This window comes from Sardina pilchardus, chromosome 13 (assembly GCF_963854185.1).
Source record: "Sardina pilchardus chromosome 13, fSarPil1.1, whole genome shotgun sequence".
Lineage (NCBI taxonomy): Eukaryota > Metazoa > Chordata > Actinopteri > Clupeiformes > Clupeidae > Sardina > Sardina pilchardus.
In genome coordinates this window covers 22,713,570-22,734,070 of record NC_085006.1, presented here as the reverse complement: position 1 = coordinate 22,734,070, position 20,501 = coordinate 22,713,570, and the positions used below count along the sequence as shown (strand labels likewise).

The following is a 20,501-nucleotide window of genomic DNA, read 5'->3' as shown; positions in this document are numbered from 1 at the left end:
ACCCCTTTCCCCTTGCCCTTGCTCATACACCTCCGTTTGGAGTGTGCCTGAAAAAATCTTCATTTGGAGGGGTATATAGCCCTACCACTTTCCCCTACCCCTCTACCTTAACGGAAATTGGAACATCCCTACCCCTACACGTGAAGGGGAAAGGGGTAGAGCAAAGGGGTGTAATGGGTATGGGCCTAAACGTATTGTAGTCTAAAATACTGCCTTGTAACAGGTTCTGCGAATACATACGAAATTAATGGACGAGGTGGGACACCAGATGAAGATGAGAACATCTATATGAACACTGTCATGCCTGCTGACCAGAGGGATTGTGGTAAAGACACTGATGGAGATCTGGAAGAAGACTATATGAATGTAGAGGAGCTGAATGGCCCAACAGACAATCAGTCTGAACAGGATGACATCTATCAAAACTATAACTGAGACTGTTGGGGCATGTTTAGATTTCATGTAGTCTCACAGATCCAGACTTGACTTGGGTAGTGCCTTTTTCAAGGTTAGCACTAGACAAACCACATATCTGTGTGACTCAAAATGAGTGATATGTGATGTCGCAAAATGTTCATCTCCCACCCGGGCCGATCATTCAGCCATACAATACTTTGTCTTATCATTCATCCGACGACACACAATTATTTGTCTTTGTTTCTTCCAATAATCCTAGTCTAGTGAATGACCTCATCCAGTGCATTTATGATATTAAAACTTGGATGGATAATAACTATTAATTCTACTAGTACACGTAGGCCCCTCCCAGTAATGTAAATAATTGATTTTAAAATACTTCTGACTATTTTAGATAGTGGGCGTAGCTCCCTCATACATTTCTGACATGCTCATTGCATATACACCAGTCAGATCCCTTAGATCCTCAGGTAAAGGGCTCCTTGCAATACAGAATTAACTTGAGTTCCCGCACTCTCTGGAATTCCCTACCTCCTGAACTAAGGACTGATCCGAAAGTGTACTCTTTTAAAATCAGACTTAAAACATATTTCATTCTTGCAAACTCTTCATTGTGGTTTTAAAGCTATTTAAGTAATTAAATTGGTTGTTTACCGGTATATTCATATTTATATTTGTAATTATATATTTCATTATTTTTACATGTTTTATTTTTCATATACTTTTATTGTGTTGTCATTGTATGGGTTTTATTTTTTGTATCTATTGTATTGAATCTATGTATTAAAATCTTGTATTAAATTTGTATCTATTGTATCTTTGTTAATTTTGTGTTTGTTGTGTTAATCTCTTTCTTCAACAGCACATGGGCTTGTGACATAGTGTTGTCACTTGAAACACGGAGAGGCAGTAAACAACTGCCATTAAACGCCCTTTGTTGAGCAAGTTCCCGTAGAAAATACTTCAGCTGATTTAATCTTTTTTTTTTTTACTTTGCTTGTTTGTTGCTTTACCTTTCTTATGTTTTATGATGAACCGTTGATGGTACACTTCGGATTGTGACATTAAGCTGCATATTAAACATCCACAGCTGCTAGAGCCATCACTTGCTTGTTTTGCATTCTGTTTTGAGCAGGAGACTAAGTTAGCCATGTTTCTGTAACTTGCAAGTTGCATGAAGAAAGCACATTGTGAAGCATTCACACGTAAACCAGCCATGCTACTAAATCTGTATAATATCTGTCTATCATATATCTATCATAACACTGACCCGAACTTCCCAATCACTAGTACGCACTTCAAAAGCCTCAAAAAGTACTAGTGTGGTTGCAGTGATATTGCTAGGCAGCCTGCCAATGCAGAATTTTGACTTTGAATCTCTTCTTTTGTCAGAAAGGCTTTCATACATAATTTACTTTGACTATGAGACTATGACTAGACTATTGACTATGTCTGAGATTTTGCTCTGTAAGTGGCGGAAATGGCCTTCCATGGTATGGTGATCTCTTCTTCCAAGAATTGTCCATGAAGCACTTTGGTGCTTACAGAGAGGATGATTCATTTCCATTTGTTTAGCCTCAACTAATAAAAAGCATGGATGTCCTTTCAGTAAAACCCTCATGTATAATTGGCATGCCATCAGTGTATCAAAATATAAAATGTAGATGCAGATGATGCATGAACAACAGCACTGCCAGTTGGCCCACTGCATTCCAGTGATTTCACCATCAGTATATGAAGCTCTTTTCCAAAACGTTATAAATCCATTTTTGAAAACATTAAAAAATCATGTTATTAAATTGTGTATTTCAGGTAATATCAATAAAAATGCAGTTGTTTTGTTTTTTATTGAGTAAAGATAAATCAACTAAACATAACCCAATACAGTTTCACTTTTTTAAAAAACTAAATTTAAAAAAATGATTTAGGAAAATTCATTAAAATTGTTATAGCGTTTTGGAAAAGAACTCTTCAATCACATTCCATCAACAGAAATGGCTACACCTGCACAGGTCCTCCACAGAGAAACTGCTGCACATACAGGTCTGCCATAAAAAGAGGTGTTTCACGGGTCCTCCATAGAAAAACATTTCCACATGTCCTCTACAGGTAAAATGCTACTTGCACAGGCTGTAGTTGAGGGTGAGGAGGATAGGTGGCTTTGCCAGTGTTGAGATGTTAGAGGCACTGTGGATGTACTGCAGACCTCACAGTTCTGACTCCCATGATGTTTTCCTGAGTCTTTTTTCAGTCATACTTTTACATCTGATTTTGACTCTATGTGGCAGTATATCTCTGTATACAGTATGACCATACATGCATATGCTTCATTCACTTGTGTTGTCTTTCTCACTAGAAGAGAAAGGATTATGCTGATGGGAACCGTAAGTGGCATTCCTTCTGAATGAACGTGTTCACAGTGTCGTTCATCAGGCAGAAATACAGTTCGTTCAGTTCACGTTCACCAAAATTATGAACGAGTTCATGAACTTTCGTTCAATGAACGCGTTCAGGCACAACACTGGAGCTGTGTCACTCTGAGCTGTATTTGTGTTCTTTGTGTAATATTAAAAATAAGTCAGCCAACAGTAAACAAGACATCAGCATTTCATTTTATGGTTCTACTAGATTAATGCTTGCAGGTTGACATTCATTTCCACATTTAGCTTTTATGCCACTTTCAACACTTGACCAACAGAAAACAGGTCATGTAAAAAAGGCTATAAGGAAGAAAGAAAGAGGAAGGACATGTATTTTATGTGAAAATTCCCCCAGAGGTGGATATGTCAATGGCTGTGCTTTCTCCAATACTGGGTAAGTGTCTTTTTATATGAATATGAATGTATTAGAGAATATATTTTTGGAGTAGTCTGAAAAACAGTGGAACAGATATGTTTCGATTGATGCCGTTTTAAGCACTCGATCCGGAATCTGACATTTCAACAGAAAATAAGTTTTAGAATTTCCCTTTACCCTGATTTAAATTTGACAATCACATTGCTGAGGCCAATGTTCTATCCGGGAACAGAGATCATTCTTTAGCCCTGCATTTAACCAGAGAAAAGAACACGTTGAGATTGTTGTCTCTTTTTCAAAAAGTCAAAAGACAGCATTGACCAAAAGAAAAAGACTGCACTCATAATAATAATGACATACAAAAATACATTTGGAACAATACCAATTTTAATACAGTGCACATATTTATAAAATAGTCTTTCTAGGCAAATTGATGATTTGATGAAAATTAAAACAAAAAATAAAAAAAATCCATGGGACTCACTGCCTCTGTACCATCCACTCAACACGCACTAACAAGTAAAAGTTGAAAGTTATTTAACACAAAGAGACAAAGACGAAAAAAGAAGAGGATGTGAAACACAACAAACCAGATCGGATTCAGAGTCGCCATGTTGGTTTCTCTCTACTCACTCAGGTGTTATATGCAGGAAACACACTGACTGGGGCCAATTCTTAGTCAGTTGTCATCAGATGCTGTGGGAGCCTGCCTATAGCCTTACTGTGCGTTCAGACCAAGACCGTCAAAAGCGTCAAGAGCGCCGGAAATCATTAATTTTCTATGGAGAGTTGGCGTTACCGGCGTCAAAAGCGTTCTGGGCGTGAGCGTGGCTTCATGAGCTTCACGGGCGTCAAAAAAAAGTTTAACCTCAGTTAACTTTATGAGCTATGACACGGTTCGGTGTCAACTAATCAGAATGTCAAACTCGCAGGATTGCTGCTTGTGGTTTGTTCAAATGTTTCACGTCATGGCTTTGACGCTTTCGGCGCCGAACTGGGTTGAGCGTCGGGCTATGAGCTTCACCAGCGACTTTGACGCTTTTGACGGTTTTGGTCTGAACGCACAGTTATACCAGCAGGAATGTACTTCACAAGGACAACTTCACTTCACAGCAACATGGACCAAAGTGGCCTTTATGAGAGTTGACAGTGACACATTTGAAACTCTATCGATATCTGCATAATATGTACTTCAGTTAGTTATAATGTGTTAGAACACAATACATTCAGTAAAAAATCTGCATTTGACCATATTTCAACACCTCTTGATCTGATTCTCTCTTCACAGTACTTTGTCTCGGTGTCACTTCAATAGCATGCAAGTATTTCTCTATTCAAATAAACATGACAGTTCTTTTTAATCACGTTCAGAAATGTCTGAACTGTATTTCATTTAGAATCTTGAATGACTCTCTCCTCCAGGTCAATATTCCTCACCCTTCATCCGGCTCATCTCCTCATATTCAGCTGTCTCACCTGGAGAAACTGTTCAGTTGTGGCGGGATTTATGACCGTCAATACAGGGATGTCTGTTTATACAGAAATGGTGCTGATATCATGAGTCAGTACAGCTACAGTAGCAGTGTTACCTTCACTCCTTTTATTGTGGGTGCCTCTGACACAGGCAGCTACACATGTGGCCCCTGCTCTGGCTACGACAGGAGCCGCTCCATCAGTATCACTGTAGGTGAGTGGATGAGAGGTCAGATAACCTGGCACACCCTGAAAAAGAAAAGAACACAGACTACAACGGACATAACACCATTTCAGTCCTGAAACAAGCTAAATAATGAAACATTGTTATTAAAAAATGTCTTCACCTTTCACACAACTTCCGTATTTTTGGCCGGAAATACACAATTGTAGTGGAAATCTTCTTTCTCACCAGTAGACTACAATGTTTTGGTATGGCAGCTTATATCCTCTATACAACCATTATGTCTAAATCAACATGCTAATGATTTGTCATTCCAGTAAACAGTTCAGTAACAGTTAGGCTGATGCTTACAGACAAATTCCTCCTGGAAAAATGTGTACCCTATATTGATTTTTTCTTTGTTTTGTTTCCCCTCCACAAGTCTCATAACATTGACAAAAGTAATATTTGGCAAATCCGTGAAAGTGTAGACTCTAATCCATTCTCTTGCCCAGATATGTTTTTTTTTCTGATGTGTTGACGCTTGACAGGAACGATTGCGCATTTTCGGTTACTGTGTGAAAGGTCAAGCCTCTCTGTTGACTAAATTTGTTACAAGATTTAAACACCTTACAGCAGTTTAAATGTGGTTTTCTTAGTATTGAGAGTGTGATACACCTCACTTATTTTCCAGTTGTACTACAGAACCCAAGTCTTTCATTGGAAACCAGTAAAGAGGTCTCTTGGGGTCAGTCTGCCCGGATGAGATGCTCCATCACCACACAGCACCTGGGTGGTACATTCACCCTACAGCAGCTCTATGGGTCATTTACAGAGACAAAAAATATAGGTCTATATCAAAACTCTGCCCTCTTCACCATTCCTCAAGTGGACTTTATCCATCAAGGAGCCTACTACTGCCAGTATCAAACAAGGGTTTCCAGACGTGAATTCACGTCCTCTCGAAGTAATACTGCCAGCATTTCTATAATAGGTAAAGCGATATAATACATGCATTTATTGTTAACTTTTTGCTTTAATGGGATATTGTTGAAAACCTCTAGTTGTAATGCCAGTTCTGTAAGGAAGTAAGTACTAAATACACTTTCCCTTTTCTTGTTAAGAAAGCCATTGACTTACACACAGAATGACTCTTAGACCCTGTGGCACACAAAAATAAACATGCATATATTTCTCTCTTTAGACTTTTAAATGACATTGAAATGGTGTATTCCAGCACTGATAGCTATACCTTTCGAAAATGATCTGAGGTGAGGTGAGTATAAATATAGTAGCGATCACACTTGCAGACAGGGATCACCTTTTGCCAGGATGGCTATTTATTGGAGCAGAGGTCAAGGCTACTCAGACTATAGATGCTTCTTAACATGCCTACTCGATCCTCGATGCTCGATCCTTGAGGGGCGTTCCCACTGATCTATAACTAACACTGGATAGACTATCCCATTGTTTTCGCCCCATCATTCTTTATGTAGATCAGTGAGGATCGAGGCCCGAGGAGCGAGGGAGGACGTATAAAAGCCTGAGAGGCACCCAATGATACAGGGTAACATGAGGGTACCCTGCTGAAAGAAACAGCCTGCCTAGCTTAAGGTGGTTTGTTGGTTGACCACCCTATGATGGTTGACCAGCGAGAATAGGGGTTCTAATGAGAGGCCTACTGAGTCAGTGTTCCAGACACGACCAACAATAAATACTTCTGTGGTATTTCAGCGTTCTAGTGTGAATGCAAAACTTTAAATAATAATAATAATAATAAAATAACAATAATGATAACTGATAACCCATTTTTCACCTGAAACAAGCACATCTTAATTTACCTGGCTTAATGTAGACACATCCTGGTCATCTACTGTAATGTTCCACTGATAAACTGCCCTCCTCTCCAGTGGACCTGGTGCAGCCCAACATCTCTCTCAGTGCCCCAGTTGGAGGGCTGTTCTGGGGGCCTCAGGGGCCAGAGGTGACCAGGGGCCACAGCCTCTCCCTCATCTGCTCTACTGAGCCACAGCACCAAGGAGGCTTCTTCCACCTCATCTTTGATGGGTCTAACAGCACCAGGACTCAGCTCGCCATCAACCACTCAGCCTCCTTCTACATTCCTGAGGCAGACTACTCCCACCAGGGCAACTACAGCTGTGTCTATGAGGTCACTGTGTCCAGCCGCACCTTCAAGTCAACACAGACAGCACCACTGACCGTCATCGTAAGAGGTAAGCATCCAGCACTTGAGTGTTATTTGTTTGTTTGTTTGTTTGCTCTTGTAATTTTCTATTCCTTTTCTAGCATCCCTGGCTCCCATCATTGCATCTGGAGTGATTTCAGGGTCGTTCCTACTTTTGCTAATCCCTGCCATCCTCTACCTGGTGAAGAAAAAATGTTTGAGTGACACACACACACAGGCAATACAGATGAGCAATGTTGCACACAGTGAGTCAGAATTAATCTCATTAATTAAATACACTCTGTAAAAACAGATTTTCTCATGTTATATCAAGATCAAAATTCTAGTTGGTACTGTTTTCAGTATAAAAAGACTTACCTACCACTTCTCACGAGATCATTTGGCTCAATTGCTTAAAGAATTTTGATTTATTTTAAAACAAGCAAATTTGTCTGCAACTGCGTGGAGTTAATTTGTCTTGATAAGATTTAAAGTAAGTCAAAGTGTTCTTGAATTAAGTTAAATTGATAATTTGAGAGAGTGGTAAGTCTCTCCATACTTAAAACAATACAGAATAGATTTTCTGATCTTAATATGAAATAAATAACACTTGGTTAGGTTTTTTTTTGCAGTGCATCTACAGTAGGAGTAGAACTGATACTGTACATATTTTTGTAATGACTTGAGTTGACATGTAATGGTTTGGAATACTAAACAATTATAATGTACCATCAACCACTCAAATATCTACTGAAATATCACAAACCATTTTTCCATTTGTTCATGATAGAAGAAGTCCTGAATTAATCATTAGAATTCACATGACAGAAACATTTTGATAATAAATGTTTGCGTATTGGACAGTGTGTGGGACTTCTTCTTCTATAAGTATCTCTGGTAAAGTCTGACCTTGTCTCAACAAAGAGACAAAATCACTTTTAGAAAAATGCCTTTGAACAGGTTCTGCGAATGCATACGGATTTTGTCATGGACCACGTGGGTCACCTGATGAAGATGAGAACATCTGTGCGAACACAGTCATGCCTGCTGACAAGAGGGATTGTGGTAAAGAGGCTGATGGAGATCTGGAAGAAGACTACTATGCGAATGTAGAAGAGCTGCATGGCCCAACTGCTACAGACAATGACTATGAAGATGACGACATCTATCAAAACTATTTATGAGACTTTTGCGGTATGTTTGGTCCAGTGAATGACCTCATCCAATGCGTTTCTGATATTGAAACTTGATATTAAAACCTCTTAAAACGTAATGATAATGTAACAAAGATTCTATTCGTAGGCCCTAAGCTCTTGAGACATCAGTTTTATTCCTTGCTAACTCCCCTGTTTATAAAACCATGTGAGAATGTCAGACATTTAGGCTTGATCTTAGATGCTGATCTTAAGAAGCACATATCTAATATTTCCAAGACTGCCTTTTATCATCTTAGAAATACATCTAAGGTTAGATGCGTTTTAAAGCAATACTAAAGCATTTTGTACCTTAAAATAATGTTTCCAAAATCATTTCAGTGGTGAACGGTGACCGGCACCTCTGCATTTGCTTTGCTGCCCTCTATTGGCTATGTAACAGAACTGAGACATAATAAACTACAAATTTGACCTGCTTTGATGTCGCAATGCATCATACTTTCCTGAAATCATGCAACATACTCTACCTTGTCTGTGGACGTTATTATTTGCAAAGCAGTGCTGGATAAACAAATAGTGTGCGTGCAACAGGAAAAGTGCGTCAGTGTTGCTTTAACTCAAACAGACTCTGAAAAGCGGGTTTATGCTTTTACTGTACTGTATCTAGTCGATTAGACTATTATAAGACATTGATAGGCATAGCCTCCTACATATCTGACATGGCCATTGCATATACACCAGTCAGATCCCTATCCTCACAGCGGTTTTAAAGCTATTTTGTAATTATATTGTATTTTTTATTCTTATTATTATTTTTTGTATTCACTTTTATTCAGTTAATATTCTATGTATTTTATTTTCCATCTTTATGTTTATCTATTTTATCTTTGTTAATTGGTCATGTCATGTTTGTTGTGTTATTCTCTTTCGGTCGGAGCACGTTGAGTTTGTGCTTGTTACATGAAATGTGCTATATAAATATATATATTTTTAATTTGATCTTAGAATTGAAATAAATAATGAAAACTGACTGCACAAAGACATTCTGTAACGTTGCCCAATGGTGACAACAAAAAAAAATTCAACTTTAAACTGTCCCACCATCACCTCCACCCAAGACATCACACAAGGATTCCCTTTCCCTCTCACACACACACACACACACACACACACACACACTTACATGCTCCCTCTACTAGCACGACCCCAGGCAGTTCGGTTGGCCCCTTGAGCCAAGGATCTGCCCAAGGTTTCTTCCTGGGCAAGGGAGTTCTTCCTTGCCCCTGTTGCTCCTGGGTGTCCCTTGGTACTCCCTGACCCCTCTTTTTTATAGCCTAGTATCTGTTTATTTCTCTTTTTAATTTATTTCTGTAGTTGAATGGACACTTGAGCACAAGGAATTTCATTACAAAGGGTATTTTATCAGTACATGACAATAAACGTTGAACTTGAACTTGAAACCTCTGTAACATAGAGTGTGATAGACTGTTAAGCACACTGATGAGTACAGTATAGCAGTCCAAGGCAGCACTGTAGCCTCTGTCCATCTTTCAGAAGTAGGATGAGTAAATGTGTTTTTAGGAACCGCCTGAATTAAACGGCCATGGAGGAGACATGCGTAACATTTGGGGCAGCCGTGGCCTGTTAGGGCTTGGGGCTTGTAACTGGAGGGTTGCCGGTTCAATCCCCGACCAGTCCACAGCTGAAGTGTCCTTGAGCAAGGCACCTAACCCCTCACTGCTCCCCGAGCGCCGCTGGTTGGGCAGGCAGCTCACTGCTCTGGGTTAGTGTGTGATTCACCTCACTGTGTGTTCACTGTGTGCTGTGTGTGTTCACTAATTGGGTTAAATGCAGAGAAACGAATTTCCCTCGCGGAATCAAAAAAGTATATATGCTATTCTATTCTATTCTATTCATTATTTCTAGAACTAAATGAGTGTCCTAGGAAAACAAGTTAGGCATCCTCATTAGACCATGCTAAAACGCTTTCTGGCTGAAAATAAAGCCAAATTGATCCAAGTCAGTCCAAGATGACACCTGTGACACTACACCTTCCATAGACCTCTGAAGTTCGCCAACAAAAAGGAGCCAAAGCTGTCTTCTTTTCCCATATAAGGAGATCCGGGTGAGGCTATGGCAAGTCGCATTGTTAGCAAGTTGCAAGTTGCAGTTGCATTGTACTGTAATGCCTACCTTACACTGATAAGTTTTGGGAAAGATTCTTGAAAGATTGTAGTCTTCTAACTAATGCCCCTCTTTCAAGCTTTACTCAAAAGACTACAATCTTTCAAAAATCTTTCCCAAATCTTGTCAGTGTAAGGTATGCTTAAGTTAGCTCTGGAGTAGCAAAGATCAAAGTGTGTTGTCTAGAGCTAAACGTCTGCATTTCTGTTTTCTTTGTCCCCATGAGAGTTTAACAAGTGCGATTATTCAAAATCCCCATGTTATTTTCCCAAAGAAAAAAAATCTCAAGATACCGGATCTCCTTATTTGGGCAAAGATAGCTCTTGTGTAGGCCAATTTCAGAGATCTTTTGTTAGGCCAGATCCCATTAATCACCAAATGATACACACCTGGAACTCATGTGATTCTAATGATCACTGAATTGGGAATGAGTTTGTCATGCCTTTATAAGCCTCCGTATTGCCTCCTGGAATTTATCCTTCCTTTTATTTTGGTGATTCAACATGGCAGTAATGGCAAAGATTGTTGTTTTGGTTCTCATTGCTGGTTTCAGTAATGGTGAGTGTATTTTGGCAGTTGAATTACGTTTTTAAAATCCTGCTTTAAATAACAATGTCTTCTGTTGTTCTTTTGAGCAGTCTTTTGTTTTCCAAAGAGGGAAGCTGCCCATGAGGTTGATGTTTCAACAACACCGTCTCCCAACAATCAGACCCAAACTGAAGCTGTGGGTGAGTATTTAATGTAATGCTGTAGTGTAATGCTCTCAAGTTCTAAGTTGGTTGTGTTTAATTTAAAATGTCTAAACTTAAATGGAATCCCAAGGTGGTGCAAGTGAAGATGTTGAAGCAGGCACTCCGGCACCTAATCCCCACAATCAGACTACTACTGCCCAACCTGATGTTGCTGGTAAAGATTTTTGTTGTATGAGACTTGGCTAGTCTGATTTATTGTGTGTTAAAATCTTGACTGATCGTCCTCTTATTTGGAAACATAAAGATGGGCCAAGTGAAGATGACTCGGTAACTGCAACCCCAAGTCCCCAAAACCAGACTACATCTGCTGCCCAAACTGACAATGCTGGTAAGGACAATAGGGCTTGAGCACACGCCTTGCATTCTAGGAATATAGCCGCCATGTTGGTAGCGCACCGAACGTTATATCCATTCAGATGCAGAAGACAAGAAGCAGAAATATAGTATTAGTGATTCTTTTCCTCTTGCGATCATGGGTTGCACTGTTACACCCCACCACACAGCAACATACGACCAAGAAAGCAATAACTAAGTAGCAGGAACACACTAACAGGTGGGAGTAAATCCAAACTAAGGAGTGAGGCTGCCAATATGGGTTACATGTCGGCAGTCCGACATCCTGCCAGTCCGACATCCCTTTCGTCCGACATGCCGCTATTCAGACATGGTGTTATTCCGACATGCTGCCAATCCGACACATTTTAGTACCCCCATTCCGACAGTTGACAAATCCTATTTTTTTTCCACGTCAATTTAACGGACCCTATGAGCCCGACGGACGCAAAGTGCGTCAAAAAACACACCCATTCTTCTCTGTTACATTGCTCCTATTAGTCACAGCGAGATGAGACCTATATTGCATGAAAGAGCTCAGAACTGGGGCTTTCCAACGAGACACGTGTCTGTACGATCAAGTATGAAAATAAAAATGAAATCATTAATTTAAATGAAAGCCTATCATATTTACAGTCTATATTGCTCTGCGTTCACCCACGCAGCCACTGCTCTCGCTTCAATACTCCGGGACCAGGCATCGCACAGACATAACACGCATATCAAATGAAAGAGGAGAAACAGAGCTTTCCATTGATACCAAACACATCGATCCTTTTGTGTTATAGAAACAGACGAAGTGACAAACAAATATGGGTCATATAGCTTCGGCTACCGCTATTTCGTTTGATTTACTCGTGAAACCGTGGTTAAAAAGATACGGCTTGCATGTCAGATGAAAGAGGAGAGCTAGAGCTATCCACAGATACCAAATAACCTGCTAGGCCATAAAACAGACGAAGCGACAGCAAAATAATAACTTAATTTAGCTCCACTTAGTCCGCGAATAATGAGACAGAGAAGAAAACTTAAAGAACTGCTTTCACTTCCCCGAGTCGTGCACGCAACAGACACATATAGGCTAACCCAGAGCCATATAAAGAGACCATATCAAGAAGTCTTCACAATGACATTTTAAATGTGAATCTTTATTAGTTTACACAATTGGATATAGTTATGACATTAAAAGCCTATTAATGACCTCATGTCGGAATGGCACGTTGTTTGAAAAAAAAGTTAAATACCGCCACTGCGACCATGAAAAAAACAAATGTCGGAGTGGTGGGACTTTTTCCCATAAAGAGACATGCCTCCACTACGACAATTGGACGTCAATGTCGGAGTGCTGGTATGTCGGAATGAACGGCGGTAGCCGCCAATAATATGGCTGTGCCCGCGAAGTTCACGTCATGATCCCGAGCCCTATTGGTGCATTTGTGGTTATGTACATGAGCAATAGAACGTGCACGCGCACACACTCTCGCTTAACACTTGTATTACGTGGAATAGAAACTGTTGGGCCAAGTGAAGATGATGTGGTAACTGCAACCCAAAGTCCCCATAACCAGACTACATCTGCTGCCCAAACTGACAATGCTGGTAAGGACAATCAGGGTGTTTGTTATGTACTTGACCAATAGACCCCACCCACACACATACACCTACACATTCACACATATTGTGTGAAACAGAAACTGATGGGCCAAGTGAAGATGATGTACTATCTGTAACTGCAACCTCAAGTCCTCAAAACCAGACAACGCCTGCTTCCCAAACTGAAAATGCTGGTAAGGACAATTGGTGCATTTGTGGTTATGTACATGAGCAATAGAACGTGCACGCGCACACACTCTCTTAACACTTGTATTATGTGGAATAGAAACTGTTAGGCCAAGTGAAGATGATGTGGTAACTACAACCCCAAGTCCCCAAAACCAGACCGAGCCATCTACAACAGATGGAGTAACTGGTAAGGGAATCTTACTTTTTTTTTTTTTATTCTGTTTTGTAAAGACCCTGTAGTTCAAACATTCTCCAGTATATTAAAGTGTGTTTTAATCATGAGAAATGGCCATTATGTATCAGCTCTCAGATGCTGAGGGAAACTCCACTGTCCACTTACATTTCTAGCATTCATGGAAAATGCATCTACTGTAGGTGCAGCTAATGCTCAAATTGAGCTTTCTGTGGCTTAACTCCTACATCTCTTTTGTTCTAAGTATTTACTAAACCTGGCACAACCTATGCAGGGCATCAGTTAATTATCACCTTTTACAGGTAGTAGGAATAGGCCTTTTTTACAGGGAGCAGGGCAAGCACTTCAGTTTAAGCAGAGACGGTTGATAAAGCGATAGAGGGTAACATCCTATATCTTAGGAGTCTGGAAGTAAGTAGGCCCTAACTCCAAGTTTAATTAACCCATTCAAAAATGCTTAACTTAACGTATTGCTTATTCAGAGAAGTTTGATGTAATGAATGTGTCTAGGAGTGGAAATGGAACTAGGTGCCATTTTTGTCCATTGGCAAATCCCTATGATCTTGGTAGCTAGACAACCTTTGGTTTAGTGTAGCAGAATCACAACTTTCGTACCTACTAGGTTCTAAAACAGAAATCTGACTTTGTGTAGCGTCACCAGATGAACCAAGTGACGATGCTGATGTTGCCACCACAACCCAGAATGCCCAAAACCTGACCACTTTGGCCCACGCTGTACGAACTGGTAAGGCTTGCTGTGTGAAGTGTACTGTAGGACCTGTATTTCTGTGTCTCTTTTATAACCGCTGTTGATTTCTTCCCCCCCCCCCCCCCTCTCCCTCTCGTGGACTCCAAGATGGTGCAAGTGAGGATGCTGTGTTAACCACTGTAGTGAGTCTGCAAAATGGGACTACCCCTGCCCAAGACGTAACTGCCATTACTGGTGATTATTATTATTTTTTTTTTTCATGTCTCCTGCTGTATACAATATTAACCTCCTGAGACCCTGCGTCCTCATATGAGGACATTACATTTAGGCTCTGCTTTACCTTGTGCTTACTTTTTCTGAATAAAAACCTGTTGTCCTTATATGTGGACACTTCATTTTACCCTCTAGTGTTATCAGACACACAATACAATGTTTTGGGAAAAAGCAATATGGCGTCGAAATCCACCTCCACGCTTTACCGGCATACGCGTGAGAACTATCGTCATGGTAACGTGCCAGTGAACGTTATGACATTTTTTTTTTTTTGTATATGTTTGTGAACAGTTGTAGTATGATATGGCATCAAGTTTCCCCCATTTCGATCATTGCAAACAGACCAGGACGTGTTTAACTTTCATGTCCTCATATGAGGACATCGGGACTGAAATGTACGCATAATTTCATTTTTAGGCTACATATTACATTGGAAATTGTCGTTCATTGGCCATATCAAACTACTGTAAAGCAATAATGGAAGTCAAAGTGTGGACATAGACATAATAGAGTGGCCTGAATAAATAAATCCATTGAAGGAATTACAAAAATAAATAAATAAACAAATAAGAAACAAATAGAGCAGAACTGTTTCGCTTCAATTGATTGTGGATAGACTTCTCTCCACATGGGTGTGACCCATACGTACAACTAACGTTTACAAATAAACACTAAACTTAACCAAATTAATAACAGGACATTTCTGTTCAATAAAAACAAACTGTTTTCTTAATAGTTGAATCTTAGGCACTTGGAGTACACACATGAATATTCACATTCTTTCTGGATTGGCAATCTCATTGTATTTTATGGTAATAGAGACCCAATGTCCTCATACGAGGACATCGTTTTTCTCAAAAACTACTTGATGTACAGAGGTGAAATTTTTTTTGTATGTTTATGATGCCCTACTTAGCCAAAATAATTGAGTGAAATGAAAAATGCATTCAAATTTACATCCAGGGTCTCAGGAGGTTAAATGTAATTTTATTGAGTTTAGAACTGCAATCTTGACCAGTTTCTACTGCTTTTCAATCATTACTATTGTGGCTGGAGTAAATGTGCAGAGTTTGATTTGCCCTAGCTATCTTGAAGCAATGGCTTGTTGTGCTGTTTTCGTCCCTAGATGCCCATGATGACTCCTGAAGTGACCTTCAGAATGCTAATGCTATGGTATTCTTTCGGGCATCTTGACTTCAATAAAGGCCTGATTTTTATCCGACATTGTGTCTTTCTTTGGTTCATGACTCTGATCCAGTTTGGTGGTCAAGCTGAATAGAAACTTTAACTCCTGTAGTATTGACTACATTCATCCTGCTATGATTTTTTTTTTTTTTTTTTGTTACAGTAGGTCTAGCTTCTAAAATGGAATTCGTGGTTAACAAGTACACTACTTTTAACTAGACAACATTTGGGGGGTGTATTGTGTGCACCTTACAAGGGTTGAGTACAAGTATGCTTAGGTTGTACTTATGCTCTAGCCTGACGAGCCAGACACATCAAGATGTAGGGTCTGGACACTCACCGTAGACAGGGCTCAATCAGACGGGTGGGATAAACAGTTGTCTTTCAAATTCCCTCCCCGCAATAGGATAACGCTAAACAAATCATCTTGTTTTCAAGTAGCAGGATGCGTAACCTTCCCTCTCCACGCAATAGGATAACGCTAAACGAATCATCTTGTTATCAAATAACAGGATGCGTTACCGTCGCAACTTCTGGTCGCATGTCAGTCACCATTGTTAAGCCCACCCACCGACGCTGTGATTGGCGCCCTGGTGCTGGGGTTTCTCAGCTCCCTGGCTCAATGGATCGTGCCTAGACTGCCCCGCCAGCCAAATTACATTTGCTGCCGCTAGGGGTGTCTAGATTTCTAGGCTACTTATGCTCACTTTCTGAATGTTCAATGGAGTTTGTTTGGAATGTGAAGGCGTTTGTGCTAACAAGGTAGAAGATGAATTGAAGGACCATAAATGAAGACCATGGTGGTAGGCTAACCTTTTAGCCTACCCTGTAAAATATTCCAATATTTTGATTCCATAGTCCTTATAGTTGAGTTGCATTGCACTACAGATGAAGTGATGTTTCAAATATTAAAGATATTGTTAAAAACAGACTCTTTTGCTGCATACCTGGAATGACTCCACACATTTGTAGGGTTAAGTGTTCAGAGGATTGTACATTTTGTTTTAGATTGTAATTTCGTTCTATTTGCTAGCCCACTGTAGAGTGAGCATTCACCACAAAATCAGGTCACAAATGTCCCCTCTTATGTGAGTTGGTATGAATTCATATTTAATCATGTTAAATTATGTTTTTTGAGATACAAGTTGCACCTGGCTATAAGTTGGAAGACAAGCCAAATGGGGGGGGGGGGGGGGATACAGCACATACTCTGAAAATAATTAATGTAAATGCATTGCATGCATCATTTGTTACTAACATATTTGAAAAGTTATTTGAATCAATGGAGAGCCAAACCAACATTATTACTTTAAAAGTCAACATCTGGGCCCCAGCCGTGGCGCGACTGGCTGGGGCTCCTGCACCGCACGCCAGCGACCCGGGTTCGATTCCCGCCTCGTGGTCCTGGAGCCCACCCCTACTCTCTCTCCCATTTGTTTCCTGTCTCTCTATACTGTCCTGTCTGATTAAAGGCATAAAACCGATTAATTAAAGGCATAAAATTAATTGAAGCTAACTGCCTATGGCAAGTTGTATTGTAAGTTAGCTCTGGGGTAGCAAAGACCAAAGTGTGCCGTCTTCACCTACCGAAGATCACAGTATCCACTAGACAGTCGTGGACAAAACTGTGTAGCGAAAAACGTCTGCATTTCCAATGTCATCATCCCCACGAGAGTTTAACACAGTTAACAGTTTTCTCAAGATACTGGATCTCCTTATTTGGGCAAATATGGTAGCTCTTTTGTAGGCCAATTTCAGAGATCTTTTGTTAGGCCAGACACCATTAATCACCAAATGATACACACCTGGAACTCATGTGATTCTAATTATCACTGAATTGAGAATGAGTTTGTCATGCCTTTATAAGTCCATTGCCTCCTGGAATTTATCCTTCCTTTTATTTTGGTGATTCAACATGGCAGTAATGGCAAAGATTGTTGTTTTGGTTCTCATTGCTGGTTTCAGTAATGGTGAGTGTCTTTTGGCAGTTGAATTGTCTTTGTAAAATCCTGCTTTAAATAACAATGTATTCTGTTGTTCTTTTGCAGTCTTTTGTTTTCCAAAGAGGGAAGCTGCCCATGAGGTTGATGTTTCAACAACACCGTCTCCCAACAATCAGACCCAAACTGAAGCTGTGGGTGAGTATTTAGTGTAATGCTCTCATGTTCTTAAGTTGGTTGTGTTTAATTTAAAATGTCTAAACTTAAATGGAATCCCAAGGTGGTGCAAGTGAAGATGTTGAAGCAGGCACTTCAGCACCTCCCCACAATCAGACTACTACCGCACAGCCTGATATTACTGGTAAAGATTTTTGTTGTATGAGACTCCACAAGTCTGATTTATTGTGTGTGTTAAAATCTTGACTGGTCTTCCTCTTATTTGGAAACAAAGATGGGCCAAGTGAAGATGACTCGGTAACTGCAACCCCAAGTCCCCAAAACCAGACAAGATCTGCTGCCCAAACTGAAAATGCTGGTAAGGACCATCAGGGCATTTGTGGCTTCATTTGTTACTTGACCAATAGACCCACACACCTACACATTCCTTCACACATATATTGTGTAACAGAAACTGATGGGCCAAGTGAAGATGATGTGTCTGTAACTGCAACATCAAGTCCCCAAAACCAGACCACGCCTGCTTCCCACACTGAAAATGCTGGTAAGGACCATTGGTGCATTTGGTTATGTACATGAGCAATAGACCGCATGCTCGCGCATGCATGCATACTAACATGTATTATGTCGAATAGAAACTGATGGGCCAAGTGAAGATGATGTGGTAACTGCAACCCTAAGTCCCCATAACCAGACAACACCTGCTGCCCAAACTGAAAATGCTGGTAAGGACCATCAGGGAATTTGTGTTTATGTACTTGATCAATTCATGGGTTTGCTCAGGTCCCTTTCCACAGGTGTATTAATCAAACACCATGCAGTCTGCATTGGTGTATCAAGGTGCTTGGTTTTTATACACCTGTGGAAAAGGATCTAATGAAACCCATGAATAGACCCCCCCACACACACGCCTGCTCATACTAACACATGTCACGTGTTATGTGGAACAGAAACTGATGGGCCAAGTGAAGATGATGTGGTATCTGTAACTGCAACCCCAAGTCCCCAAAACCAGACCGTGTCCTCTGCCACAGGTGGGGTAACTGGTAGGCAATTTTTTTTGTTTTGTTTTTTTGTAGAGACTCTGATCAAACATTGTTCAGTATGTAAATTGGGTTTGGAACATGAGAAATGGCCATTATGTATCAGCTCTCAGATGCTGAGGGAAGTCCCCTGTCCTTAATTTTGTAGTCTTTTAACTAATGCCCCTCATTCAAGCTTTACTCAAAAGACTACAATCTTTCCCAAATCTTTTCAGTGTAAGATAGGCTTTAAGCAGAGACGGTTTATAAAGCGAGATGACTCCTGAGGGTCAATTCCGGTTTCCCTGTGACGTAGTGCCACTCCCATTTAGGAGTCAAACGGGAGAAATGAACCTTATCTCGGATTATGACCATTCCCTTAGCCCTACATTCAGCAATGCAAGTAACGAACCCATATTCTACAAGGCACACGTCTTTCTAACATTCCCACATTGAAATCGTATTTTCCAGCGAGGTAAAGACATAGAAAAATAACTTTGCACGACCTGTCCCTCCTGACCTGACCTGTCTCCGCTAATTGCGCAGGCCACCTGTTATCAACGGCACACTGCTTCTGCTGTGGTGATCTCGTCACTGATCACGCCCCTTTATGATTCATCTTAGTAACTACAGTATACGATCTTTGCTTTAAGTGTAGCAGAATCAGAACCTTATGGATGTCTTTAACATCTAGGCCTGCCTTTTTTTTTGGTGCACCTCATCTTAAATCTTTTCAAAAACAGATTCTGACTTTGTATTCTCACCAGATGAACCAAGTGAAGATGCTGAGGTTGCCACCACGACCCAGAATGCCCAAAACCTGACCACTTTGGCCCACTCTGTAGGAACTGGTAAGGCTTGCTGTGTGAAGTGCAGGAACTGTTTCCATATCTTGTTTATAACTGCTGTTAGTGGCACTAGTGGTACAGTCTGATTCTAACATTGGGTCCTTTCCCCCCTTTGTGGAATCCCAAGATGGTCCGAGCGAGGATGCTGTTGTGTTAACCACTGTACTGCAAAATGGGACTACCCCTGCCCAAGATGTAACCACCATTACTGGTAATTGTTTGACTTGTCATGTTTCTGTTGTGTAAAAGTTTAAATGTTGTCTGCTGTCTTTCCCCAATCATGACCATGTGTGGCTGCAAGACATGTGCAGTGCTTTTGATTTACCCTAGCTCCAAGCAATGGCTTATTGTGTTGAAAGTTAAAGCTGTTTTCATCCCTGTAGATGCCCACGATGACTCATGATGTGACTCGGATTGCTAATGTTTCATGGAATTCTGTCATTGCTTTCTCCATCTTGAATTCAATAAAGGCCAGTTTTTCTTATCCAATATTGTCTTTCCTTTGTTTCATGACTCTGGTCCAGTTTTGATCAAGCTGGCCAGTACTTCATCAACATTATGTTGAAATATTACAAAAGTCATTCATTTTCCAAACTAGTTTTAAAGCTGTGGAAACACCTTCCTCCACATCAGAAACCACACTTGAAGAGCAATTTGCAGGTTGCCTTCTCAACTGAATTTATACTATAACTTTTGTCCAAAAATATCTTCTGTACAAATTAATGTTTTACTAAACTATGGACATAAATTCAGAAGGTATGCCCATTTTACATTAAGCTCCATATGGCTCTTCTACCCCAGAGTGCATAATTATGTACTGTAGAAGGAAAACTTCTTTGGTACACTGAGTATGAAAGTATTTTTTGGCCATTGAAGAGCTCCCTCTAGAGTCATTATATAGTTATATTAGGGCTA

At 40.3% G+C, this 20,501-nt stretch overlaps 3 protein-coding genes across 6 annotated transcripts; all 3 read left to right on the top strand.

Moving 5' to 3' along the window:
• Positions 1-4,770: 4,770 nt before the first annotated feature.
• Positions 4,771-9,196, top strand: LOC134099209 (uncharacterized). Its single transcript, XM_062552000.1, has 3 exons — positions 4,771-4,900; positions 6,760-7,083; positions 7,995-9,196. The coding sequence occupies exons 1-3, from the start codon at positions 4,771-4,773 to the stop codon at positions 8,216-8,218; spliced, it is 678 nt and encodes a 225-aa protein (XP_062407984.1). The 3' UTR covers positions 8,219-9,196.
• A 1,651-nt stretch (positions 9,197-10,847) lies between these two features.
• LOC134099403 (putative uncharacterized protein DDB_G0290521) lies at positions 10,848-15,636 on the top strand. Of its 2 annotated transcripts, XM_062552263.1 has the most exons (10): positions 10,848-10,930; positions 11,011-11,100; positions 11,195-11,278; positions 11,369-11,452; positions 12,967-13,056; positions 13,149-13,244; positions 13,337-13,426; positions 14,085-14,177; positions 14,289-14,375; positions 15,541-15,636. In XM_062552263.1, the coding sequence occupies exons 1-10, from the start codon at positions 10,876-10,878 to the stop codon at positions 15,558-15,560; spliced, it is 789 nt and encodes a 262-aa protein (XP_062408247.1). In that variant the 5' UTR covers positions 10,848-10,875; the 3' UTR covers positions 15,561-15,636. The 2 variants fall into 2 exon arrangements, with proteins under 2 accessions (XP_062408247.1, XP_062408248.1); XM_062552264.1 differs by lacking the exon at positions 13,149-13,244.
• A 1,850-nt stretch (positions 15,637-17,486) lies between these two features.
• LOC134099404 (uncharacterized) lies at positions 17,487-20,070 on the top strand. 3 transcript variants are annotated; one of them, XM_062552265.1, is made up of 10 exons: positions 17,487-17,569; positions 17,648-17,737; positions 17,820-17,900; positions 17,991-18,074; positions 18,168-18,260; positions 18,352-18,441; positions 18,667-18,762; positions 19,506-19,589; positions 19,714-19,797; positions 19,970-20,070. In XM_062552265.1, exons 1-10 carry the CDS (start codon positions 17,515-17,517, stop codon positions 19,987-19,989), a joined length of 777 nt encoding a protein of 258 aa, XP_062408249.1. In that variant the 5' UTR covers positions 17,487-17,514; the 3' UTR covers positions 19,990-20,070. The 3 variants fall into 3 exon arrangements, with proteins under 3 accessions (XP_062408249.1, XP_062408250.1, XP_062408251.1); XM_062552266.1 differs by lacking the exon at positions 17,820-17,900; XM_062552267.1 differs by lacking the exon at positions 18,168-18,260.
• The last annotated feature ends 431 nt before the right edge of the window (positions 20,071-20,501 follow it).

Excerpts from the sequence above, each read along its gene's own strand:
- LOC134099209 (XM_062552000.1), top strand. The coding sequence starts at position 4,771 with ATGAGTCAGTACAGCTACAGTAGCAGTGTTACCTTCACTCCTTTTATT. Across the intron at positions 4,901-6,759 it reads CTCCATCAGTATCACTGTAG|TGGACCTGGTGCAGCCCAAC; the intron begins GTGAGTGGATGA and ends CCTCCTCTCCAG. Across the intron at positions 7,084-7,994 it reads ACTGACCGTCATCGTAAGAG|GTTCTGCGAATGCATACGGA; the intron begins GTAAGCATCCAG and ends GCCTTTGAACAG.
- LOC134099403 (XM_062552263.1), top strand. The coding sequence starts at position 10,876 with ATGGCAGTAATGGCAAAGATTGTTGTTTTGGTTCTCATTGCTGGTTTC. Across the intron at positions 11,101-11,194 it reads GACCCAAACTGAAGCTGTGG|GTGGTGCAAGTGAAGATGTT; the intron begins GTGAGTATTTAA and ends TGGAATCCCAAG. Across the intron at positions 11,453-12,966 it reads TGCCCAAACTGACAATGCTG|AAACTGTTGGGCCAAGTGAA; the intron begins GTAAGGACAATA and ends TACGTGGAATAG.
- LOC134099404 (XM_062552265.1), top strand. The coding sequence starts at position 17,515 with ATGGCAGTAATGGCAAAGATTGTTGTTTTGGTTCTCATTGCTGGTTTC. Across the intron at positions 17,901-17,990 it reads CGCACAGCCTGATATTACTG|ATGGGCCAAGTGAAGATGAC; the intron begins GTAAAGATTTTT and ends TTGGAAACAAAG. Across the intron at positions 18,763-19,505 it reads TGCCACAGGTGGGGTAACTG|ATGAACCAAGTGAAGATGCT; the intron begins GTAGGCAATTTT and ends TATTCTCACCAG.